At 41.6% G+C, this 11,599-nt stretch overlaps 1 protein-coding gene across 6 annotated transcripts in view; it reads right to left on the reverse strand.

The window, feature by feature from the left end:
- Positions 1–11,599, reverse strand: part of DYM (dymeclin) — a 198,948-nt gene that overhangs the window by 90,991 nt on the left and 96,358 nt on the right. For 4 of the 6 annotated variants that reach the window (XM_031059633.1, XM_031059632.1, XM_031059631.1 and 1 more), the window contains one exon: positions 2,461–2,625. The exons of the other annotated variants lie outside the window; for them this stretch is intronic. In XM_031059633.1, the coding sequence (XP_030915493.1) occupies positions 2,461–2,625 (165 nt within the window). The remainder of the gene's footprint in view (positions 1–2,460; positions 2,626–11,599) is intronic. 6 annotated transcript variants of the gene reach the window in all.

The following is an 11,599-nucleotide window of genomic DNA, read 5'->3' on the forward strand; positions in this document are numbered from 1 at the left end:
CAGCAGCTCCAGCTCCTTGTGCTGTTGGAGCCAGGGCTGGGGCAGCTCTGCAGGTGGGCTCTCACCTGAGCCCAGGGGCACAGGGGCAGGATCCCCCTGCCCTGCTGCCCACGCTGCTTTTGAACATGTTTAATGCAAACGTTAATATATTTGCACATAAAATCTCCCAAAATAGTAATAAAAACTGTAATTTTTTGGTAAGTACAAAGACAGGCAACACCATCTGTGGGTATCAAAGCACCATTAGAGACCTTCTGCTCTGGACTAAAATTTATATTTTTTGCCAAGAATAGTGGATGGTGGGATGGTGATTTATGAATCATCATAATTAATTATCCTCTGCCTTTAGTAATTTGTAAATTCCATCTCTTCTCTAAACGGGCTGATCACACAATAAAACACTGTAGTACTTAACAGAGGATGGATGCATGGATACAAACAAAAAGCTTTTGACACCTCAATTATTTTGTTGTATTCGATGCTACTTACAGACTTAGACAGGCAAATTTCCTGACTATACTTCTCTAATCATCCAATATCAAAACAACAATAGAGAATTAGCCATAAAAAACAGCTACCTCTATATTTTTACAGCAGCAATTTCTATTTCAAATCCTCTGTTCTTTTCACATCTCAGAAAAAGATAACCTGCAATGAAAATCTGAGATTTTACAATCTCCCAGATTGATGTACTCTAATATACCTCAGCTGATGCATAAGCCCCATTTCAGAAAGTGATACCAGTAAAAAATATCTCCATCAGTTGTGGTAAGTGGGGAGTAACTAGATGAATGTTTTTGCTCTAAAAACTTCACAAGCTTGTTACATGGAAACACATACAGTATTATCAGTGCTTATTTTCATCCACAGAACACCTGAAAGATGCAATATCCACAGAGAAGCACTCAGCCTCCCATGGGTGATTTTGTCAGCTCAATGTGTAGTGCTGTTGCTGTACAGAATTACCAAAATTTCATGGAAACAAGCTGGAAGAATTACACTATTTATTTTACATTTTCAGGATATCATTTCTACATGTAAAACATTACATCTGAAAGAAGACTGTAGTGTAGACTACACTTATTAGTAGTATTCATTTTTAAATAAGCCTTTGAAATCTCAGGCTTTTGGCTACTTTAATACCATGTCCCTGTTCCAAATTAATCTGGAGAATGCCCCTGGGACAGCTAGATTTTCATGTCCTGTTGAGATCTTCACAGTAATTCTCCATCATTATGTACTACTATAATTTTTTTCTTTTGTACAAAAAGAGCTATTTCAGCTTGCATGCCATATTTTCTTCCCTTGACAATCAAGCTGGTTTTACTTATGTTTACTGTGTGGTCCCTTGCTATTGTATGCTGGCTTAGCTGGGAAGCTGCATTTCCACCCTGGATGCCTTCCACGCTCTGATCAATTTTGTCACGCAATTTTTCCCTTGTTTTCCCAAAGCTTCTAGGGACTAGGTTAATATATTTAATTATCCACAGCATCAACAATGAAATAGTAAAACATTAATTTTTACTTGGAGTAAACAGCTAAGAGAAATCCTTTGGGTATGGCAAGTAGGACTTACTTTTAATTCACCCTTTTTACAGTTTCTGTAAAACATCTATTATCCCCTATCACAAAGAAGGATTTGGGGCTGAAGGAGTCTCATAATTTTTATTCTGTATAATTTAAAGGAATCAGACATACAAAAAAGGAGAGATCTTTAATTGTCCCAAGTAACAATCAACAGAAGAGGAAATGGACTCAACTTGTGTCAGGGGAGGTTTAGGTTGGATATTGGGAAAAATTTCTTAACCCCAAGGGTGGCCAGGCACTGGCACAGCTGCCCAGGGTAGAGGTGGATTCTCCATCTCTGGAGGGACTTAAAAGCTGTGTAGATGTGGCACTTGGGGACATGGGTCAGTGGTGGCCTTGGCAGGGCTGGGTAGTGTTTGGACTCAATCTTAGAGGGCTTTTCCAGCACAAACAATCTTGTGATTAACTTCCACGAAAACTTCCTGAACTTGAGGCAAAAGCTGTATCATTTCTACTCTTGAAAAGCAAATTATATAGACAACGTTACAAATAAAACAATGGGTGTCAAGAAGTATTAGACACTTGCATGTAACCTCTGCACCAATTCCAAACTATGCAACTGCAATGGAAGTTTTGTGAATCACAGCTCAAGTTCTTATGTCAAGGCTTTGGAAATGGATTAAAATCCTTTAACATAAAAAGCATTTAAAGCTTCCAAAGGCCAAAGAATTTGTATTCTAAATTTAAAAAGACAAACCAAACCATTAGTAGACTCCCATTTCTAACACACTTTTTAGAATACACATCAAGGATGTCAGAAAGACACAAACTATCCCCTTAGAAATTAAAATTATTCATCAGTCAACTGAAAACATGCACAGATCAGTCACAGGGCATGCAGCATGCAGTAAATGGAGAGGAGAGGTTAATAACCTGGAAGCATAGGATCTGAGAATGTGAGAACAAGTTAAAGACAAGAGTTCCTCTCCATTGTCACTGAGGGTCGAGAAGCAATGCTGCAGCGTAGAGCAGTGGGAGTGGGGGAAATACAGTTTGTCCAAGACATACACATATCTCCGCAAGTGGCGGCAGGTATAACTGAAAGACAAGGGTAGAGGGAGACAAAACAGAAAAAAGAGGTGTTTTCCTTTAAGAAAGCTAAGTCATGGTTTAACATCCCTGGCTTTTGTGCCAAGAGTCAATGGAAGATGCCAAGAAAGCAATGGAGCGGTCTGACATAAAACAAACAGTTTCAAGAAACAGAGGGATCTGTTTGCCCCTGTGCCCACACGCTGGTTCTGTCACTGCTGCACGGGGAATTTGCCAAGTCTCACACATTAGACACAAGAATTTGGGCTTATTTTGGGTGTGTGTGTGATTTCTCTCCCTCCTCCCCCCTGCTCCCAGTATCATCTTAAGAGAAGTTTTATCTCTCTCAATAAATGCAGGAGACTGGCCCCTGATTTACAAAGGTTACCTTTAAAAAAGACCTAAGAATTTCACAAAATTTAACCACCTCTCATCAAAACTGACAGTTGACTTAGAGAGGAAAAAATCATACTGAGTTATTGCTCTTGTAGTCTGGGATTTCAGTGGTAGAGCATTCCTGTATTTAATTCTAGTTGCTCAAATGCAATGCTTAATCATAACAGAGTTACTCAATTAAGACCTGGCTAGCTTTTCCACAAAGAACTAGAGTCACTTCTATGAAGTAACTACAGAGCAAGCAATAAAACATTTAAAATTGATATTAAGCAACCCTGAATGCACCTGAGTAAGAGATATATTGCCTATGCCTATGCACAGGATATCCTACCACTCATAACGGAAAGAAAAATAAATTCATTCGTGTTGTTCACCTGCAACAAACTGCATACTGGAAAACTCTGAGGCACATAGAAAATATAACCTCAACTACCTTTTATTATAGGGTTTGTATAGAAAGTACTTCGCTGCATAATGGTGCACAGCCCAGGGTGTGCCAAGTATGATGATGTGATGTGATGATGTGTCTCAGTGATCTTACAGCTGGACTTGGTAATCCTGGCAATCTTTTCCAACCTTAATGATTCTGTGATTCTAAGTTGTCCAGAAAGTGCTTTAACTGGCCCTATATACTGAGAGACAAAAAGATCAGCTCATGATGGTCCTACCAGGCTCTGCTGTCCTCACCTGCAGCCAGGGAACACAGCTCTCTCCAGGACAGACATACCCATGGAGTGCTAAACTGGGAAAGTTTCCCGTGGAGATTTATGAAACCAAGTCTCTTCTGCTAACTTTGGCAAGAACCAACAACACCTGAACTCTAGGCTCCATCCAAATTAAAAAACCCCATTGTTTCATGGCATCATAGGTGGAAAATTGGCCCACGGGTTATACACCCAACTACCTGCATTTTACAGGCTAGCGTCTCTGTAAATCCCTATGTGACACAGTCACATGTGGCTGCTCTTTCCTGAGACATTTGTGTACCTCGGAGAAAAAAACAGGACAAAAAAAGAGTGCCACCAACAGTGCCACCAATCGGTGCAATCAGTGGGACTCGCAGCCCAAGACTGCACCAAAACCAACCTCCCTCTCAACCTCCCTCTGCTTTGCTTTAAACAACACTCACTACTGGATTACATCAGTCCTATATTTGCTCTGGAAGTTTAAGAACACAAGATCCCTTTTGGAACTTCATTTGCAGACATGATAATTGTCAGGAGATGAAGAAGCTCAAGGATGCCACTTTTTAAGTGTTCCTGCCTTTTCTGCTTTCCTGACCACAGCACACTGTGAGCAAGGCAGTCTATTCTATTAATTCCATAGGCCAGGGATGGACAAGATAAAGGATTTACAGGGTCCCATACTAAAGAAAACCCTCAACCCACAAGCCTGCTCTTCCATCTACCTGGAGAGGCCACATATTTTTTTCCAAAACCAAAATAAAGAGCATAATTTAGAATGATGATGCTTTGAAGATTTAAATGGTTCTAAGTCCACTGTTACCATTTATTATATTTAACCAGGCCTCTTACTAGAAAACTCCTTCCAGCTATTCAATCTTGTTAGATTTATCAAGAAATTGAACGGGTCTTCCATTGTAGAATCCCACGATGGTTTGGGTCGGAAGGGACCTGAAAGACCATCCAGCCCCACCCCCTGCCATGGGCAGGGACACCTTCCACTGTCCCAGGCTGCTCCAAGCCCCATCCAGCCTGGCCTTGGGCACTGCCAGGGATCCAGGGACAGCCACAGCTGCTCTGGGCACCCTGGGCCAGGGCCTGCCCACCCTCCCAGCCAGCAATTCCTAATTCCCAAGATCCCAAAATCTGTCCCTGCCCTCTGGCCCTGGGAAGCCATTGCCTGGCTGCTGTCCCTGCATGCCTTGTCCCCAGTGGCTGTGCAGCTCTCCTGAAGCCCCTGGAGGCCCTGGCAGGGGCTCTGAGGTGTCCCTGGAGCCTGCTCCTGTGCAGGTGGACAGCCCCAGTTGTGCCAGGCTGGCTCCACAGAGAAAGTGAGAGCAACTATCTTTGACCCCTGCCAACATTCCCCATAAATGGGAAGAACAGGACTTGATCCCATAATCACCATTACCATATTCAGGCTTAACTGACCAATGGGGTGAGGTGACAGCATGTGGTGGAGGAAGAGAAGTTTTGCCAAAACATCACCCAGAGGTGCTGGAGACACACCCAGGGTGACACAGCGTCAGCAGCACTGCCCTCCATAGGCCATTCCTTATTTTCAAAGCTGGTCTAGCCTACTGAGAAGTTTGACATTATCTCACATCAAGAGCAATGCAATCCCATAACTCCATGACTTTCATAGCCACTTGGACCTGCAGAACTTACATCAAATTGAAGACTAAGCATTTCTGTTATTAAATCCTCTGAAGTAAACCAGAATAAAATCCAGGCTTAAGAGCAGAGTTCCTTTAAGACCATGTACATTAAGAGACATTGACATCAATTTTCACTGACTGCTTGTGAGTTTGAAATAAGCTTACTTGATCCACCAGAAATGAGGTTTCCAGCTACATCTACTTTTACTGAAATTTTTGTTTTCTTCATATTTTATGGGGAACATTTCTTTTACTTCATAGCAAAAGGTGATCTTCAACTACAAGGCAGTACTAAAATATTTGAAAAACACTACTGCAAACAATAAAGACAATTATATTTGATTTCAGGTGTGTCTGTGTGTGTGTGTGTGTGTGTGTGTGTGTGTGCGCGCGCGTGTGTGCTAGTCAGGCATCCTGTTTACCTGGAAAACAAAACTACCTCACACTGAACTAAAATCCCACTTCAAAAGACTGTAATCCCCTCATATAGAAATCCATCTGATCAACATTTTGAATTCTGATACAACAACACACCAGTGTCCATTTCTAAAAGCTTAAAGGTAGAGTGCCTTGCTATAAAACTCTGTCAGGGAATCTGGGTGGACTTGAGTTATCCCAATCTAAAAAAGGTAACTATTCATACATAACAATAAACTATCACTCTATTTATGGTAATGAAAATAATAAAACTCTTTTCTTGTCTTCTCACTACACAAAATACACAGTGACATTCAACAGAAGTTTAAATTATGAACAAAATTCCATATGCTCCATCAAAACTTCAAGTTATTGAAGTTTTTTGTCTTTAACAGCCATGAAAGCCACAAAACCCAAAACTTTCAGATCTAAAGCAACAGAGGTCAGCATCAGTATTTTGGAGACTAAAGTGCCAGGATCCTTTCTGTCTGGTAGTTCTCCATCTCTCATACTGGATCAGTTGGGACCCTTTGTGATTACAGAATATCAGCTGGATGGAAACATAAACATGGAAACCCAACAACATCTTTAAGATAACAGAAGATGCTCAAAACTGACAAGAATCATGGCAAAGCACCAAATTCAGTCTTTATAAAGTCAGAAAGCAGCATTTAGAAGGCTCCAAGGATTTAATCTCATAGGTATTTTTATAGGTTTCTTGTTTATTTTTCATTTTCTCTACTACACATTGAGGATGGAGAATTAAAAGAGACAAAAATTGAACAAAACACCAAAACCACCATAAAAATGCTCACTTGATAACCATCAATAATGTGAATTTTGGAGTAAAAACATACCTAAAGTAATTTGGTATTGTAAGAGACAGCACAGAGAACCTGACATCTGTGATGAAGCCTGTAAACTACCTGCTACCTGAGAATTTTTTCCTCTCATGTTTCTGGCATCCCTCAGTGATTCCTTCTCTGATCATGGCACTGTCTAATCTTTCCCAGCAGCTGGTATAGAGAGGGCAGGGAGGAAGCTGCAGTATTGGCTGACAAAAGAAAAAAAGAGAAGAGAAAAGAAAAAAAAAAGAAAAGGAAAAAAACCTCAAATAAACCACATTAGTCAGCCATATCAACCTCCTAGGGAAAAAAAAAAAGTTAATTTGCTCAAAGGGATAATTGATCCTGCTTTTAAGTCTCCCCAACTTCTGAGCTGTCCTTTCCTCTGCCACCCTGCAAGGGCACCCTGTTCTCATCAAGAGGTGAATGCCTTCATCTGACTGCTGTGAGAATACTCTCACCCATTTACCCCAATCTTCTGTAATCCTGGAACCCTGGTCCTCTGCCTGAGAGCTTTTTAAATTTGTCTGAACCAGAAGTAGTTAAAATGAAGGCTGAGACCCTCTACTGTACTCACTGCTCACTGCCTGAAACCCAGGTACAGGTAGGGGAAACACACATTTCTACACACATACAAAAATTAACCCAGCATATCTACATTTATTTGTAATTAAGTGCAGATTCGATGAACGTAAAGAAAAGTTTTATTTCCTTTTTCTTACCCCAGTCACTAAAGGTACTCTGATGACAGGAGTTAAGCAAGAGCATCAAAGACACACTTTAAAACATATGGGAGCTTGATGTGGAGAGCCAGAGGGAAGGTGGAGGTTGCCATGTGAATAGAAGAAAATATTTTCAGTAGGAAGGGACCTATAACTTTCTAGTCCAACTGCCTGACCAGCTCATGGACGACCAAGTTAAACCATGCTAAAGCATTAGCACAGGGTGCCCAGAGCAGCTGTGGCTGCCCCTGGATCCCTGGCAGTGCCCAAGCCAGGCTGGACAGGGCTTGGAGCAGCCTGGGACAGTGGGAGGTGTCCCTGCCCATGGCAGGGGGTTGGAATGATACAAGACTAAAGGTCCCTTCCAACCCAAACTATTCTGGGATTCCATGATGGACCATCTCTCTAGGAAGGCTGTACCAGGGTTTCACCCACCTCTCAGTAAAAATATGCTTCCTAATGTCCAGTCTGAACCTCACCTGGGCAGTTTTGAACCATTCCCACCCTTCCTATCACTAGATTCCAGGGAGAAAAGGTGACTCCCTTCCTCAGGAAGCTGCTGCAGGGAGCAATGAGGTTGCGCCTCAGCCTCCTTCTCTCCAAACTAGGCCAGCCCAAACTCTTCAGCTGCTCCTCACAGGACACTCCTTCCAGCCCTTTCACCAGCTTTGTCACCCTTCTCTGGAAGCACCCAAGGACCTTCACATCTTTCTCAGATGGTGTGTCCAGAACTGCACGCAGTGCCCAAAATGACACTGCAACAATGCTCAGCAAAGTGGGATAATCCTCTCCCCTGAACAACTGTTTTTGCTGTGTGTGATGCACACCAGGATGCAGTTTTCCCTCTGGGAATGCCATGGCACAAAGGATGTCACAGCTTCCTGCAGCTTTAGTTATCCCCCTGATCATGTGGAAGCCCTCCAAGCAACTTGTGTGAAACCAGCAGATGGTAAAACCAGCAAATAAGTAAGACTTTGCTGAAGATTCTTCCAAAGTTTCTCTGAAAATTTAAATATACTAATTGGCCACTGAAATTATTTTGGTTTAGGTGATCATATCACTTCCAAGATTTAACTCAAACTCCACATTAATTCAAGAAGTGAACATAAGGCTACAGTCACAGACTAAATGCCTAGCAAAAATAAGAGTTTGAAAACAAGAACTGAGGAAATTCATTATATATTTACATTCATTTTTCCATCCAAAATTTAAGACTTGAACAAGACAACAGCACTAAGCAAAACATGCAAAGCCACTTATTTGTTTAAACTAGAAAGCTGATATTTTCTCTAGTGAAAACAACTGTTATTTTAAAATAGGCAAAGGCAAAAATGTAAACAGCACCAGGCCAACATTTTAATGACACAGAAAGGAAGCAAGCTGGACAGGGTATAGATAAGTGGTATAAAACCAGTGTTCACTAACCCTTCTACAAATACAACCTAGGCTGAAACAGCATATACAGGATTCAAAAGAAAAATTCCCAGTTTAAGTAATCGTAAATCATAATCTTCCTCTTGGCACATGCCAGATTTTATGAGAGCTATAAATCTTTAGCGTTATTGAGAAAAAGAAAGGTCTTGAAGACATACATGCCATGTGTATTAGCTCAGAGAAACTAGATTAATCTGCAGCAATAAAAAAAGCCAATTCTACTAAGCCTGATTAAATATTTAGGTCATATTGTTTCTGCGGCAGAATTTAAAAAATGCACAGCAAATAACATCTCTCCCTGAGCTTGAAGACTTAATCACTGTATTTTCAAAAGGCAGTTATGTTACAACACGACTCTACAGGAAAGCCAATATGAAATTCTTTAAAAGAAAAATAAATTAAAGTATAAGCTATTAAACTAGCACATGTTAATCAACACACTGAACTACCTCTGTACACATGGGCAGAACGTCACGACATGCATTACTGTTCATGTTTGATAATTTGAGTTCTAGGAAGTCCTATTAGTCACTACTCCTCTGTTCCCAAAGACAAACCCAAGCAAAATACATTCTGTACTCAAACACCAAATATATGGTAACAACAACTTATTAGATCATCCACTCCATGAGAATTGATTTCTATTCTGCCTGATATGTCACAAATTAATGTTATTTCATAAGGCACAAAGAGCTGAAAGGCAAATAATCTCTCTGCCTATATCAAGGCTAGGTTGGACAGGGCTTGGAGCAATGTGGCCTAGTGGAAAGTGCCTCTGCCCAGTGCAGGAGGGTTGGAATGAGATGATTTTTACAATTCCTTCCTACCATGGGCCAGTCTAGGATTCTGCGATTCTTGCAACAGCAAAATACATCATACACAAAATGCAAAAATAGAATTTTGGATTGAACTTTTCATTTATGTTTAGTACACTGATGACATGATGAACTATGGTACTAATGAACCACAGCAGAAGTCTAATTGTCTATTTGTATTTCAGTACCAAGAACGTTTTGAAAGACAAACATGCCCAGGTTCATGGAAAGATGTTCTGGGCTTCTTTGGGGCGAGTTTCTGCCACTATGGTGATAGCACAGTTAAACTGCTTAAGAAATTCCATATTTTTCATACTGTTTAAGTATTTTTTGAATTATTATTCTTACATTAGAGTCACAATTAAGATGAAAAAGACCTTAGGGGATCTCTAGCCCAACCTTCTGCTCACAGCAGAGTTAAAACTGTATCCACACCTGAACAGAGGCTTATCTGGTTGTCTCAGAAGCCTCTGGGGGAGAGACTCTACAACATCCCCGTGCTGCTGTGCCAATTCTGCCATGACCACGAAAAATTGCATTTTTCCCTCAGCCTGGAACCTCCTGGTCATTCTCTCTCATCTTCCTGCCACACCCTTCTGTATAAAGAGCCTGGCTCCATCTTCTCAGCAGCCTTCTCATACACATGGGAATGCTGCTCACCCTTTCCGTGAACCCCCTACTGTAGCCTTGCCCCAAAGCCTTCTCTCCTCCAGGCTAAACAAGCCCAGTGCCCTCAGCCCACCTTCCCACACCAGCTCCCAGCCATCATGCAGCCCTCCATGGGACTCCCTCCAGTCTGGCAGCCCCTCTGCTATGTCTAGGGGCCCAAAACCTGGATGCAGTTTTCCAGATGTTATCCCACACAGTGGTCTCGTATGGGCACAAATCAACACACATGACACTCTTGGATGTGCATTACCAGGCCCTGTGGACATGGATATGTCAGTTCTCAAGTAAGCCTGACTTGATCCTTTTCCACTGCTGACTTTCCTTCTTCCCTGATCCCCAACTAATGTCCTCTGCTAAGTAACATTCTCATAGATTTAGAAAAATACTTCATTCCTGCAGGCCTTCTTTTGAGATGCAAGAATCCCTAAATTTATATCTTACATCATAAAGTGATGACAGGATTTTAAATTACATTACTGCAAAACAGCAGTTTGGTGGTGAGGGGTCACCATGGGGTTAAAGGTGCCATAACAACATAGAAAAGGATGAAAATTATTTAAATGCTTAAGAAGCGATTATTTGTGATAATGTGTCACAGATGTAAGTTCCCATGCCCTGAAGCAGCACTCTGTCACAGTACTGGCCAAATGTACACGACAGGCTTATGAGAGGAGTATTATCTTTATGCATGAAAGTATTTATAGTGAAGGAGGGCAAGGAAATGAAAGCCAAACAAGTTCTGGAGATGTCTGATAGACTGAAAACAAAACGAGAAATATATGAGATTCTTCTACAGAAAAGACCAAATTACTTCTGTACAGATGAAGTTCTATCAGAAAGAACAAAAGGATTTATATATTAAAAGCAGACAGAAATAACTGATGACCCATAAGCAAAAAAGATCTAAAAGAGCTCAGAGGAAGTGTCTATTCAGTTCTGATGTTTCAGACAAAGGCGAAGGCTTTAATCACCCAGATGCACTGGTTACTTGGAAGGCACATATCGCCGGCAGCTTAAGAGACGCTACTATGGGAATGTTGTTTTGGAAACCTCCTGTGCTTTATCCTTTGGCTAGACACTTGTGATAATTCACAGGCTCTGCATGGGATTACAGGGATGCTACGACACCCTCATTAACACAGGCATTTGCATCTCCGTCTGCCTGAACCTGGAAAATCTGGCATTGGGAGACAGCGGCAACAGAGGGCACGGCACGCGAGGGCAACGGTGTCTGAGCCCCGCTGCCCCACCCACCCAACATCCATCCACCCATCATCCATCCATCCATCCATCCATCCATCCATCCATCCATCCATCCATCCCTCCCTCCCTCCCTCCCTCCCT

Source organism: Geospiza fortis, unplaced genomic scaffold (assembly GCF_000277835.1).
Source record: "Geospiza fortis unplaced genomic scaffold, GeoFor_1.0 scaffold488, whole genome shotgun sequence".
Classification (NCBI taxonomy): Eukaryota; Metazoa; Chordata; class Aves; order Passeriformes; family Thraupidae; genus Geospiza; species Geospiza fortis.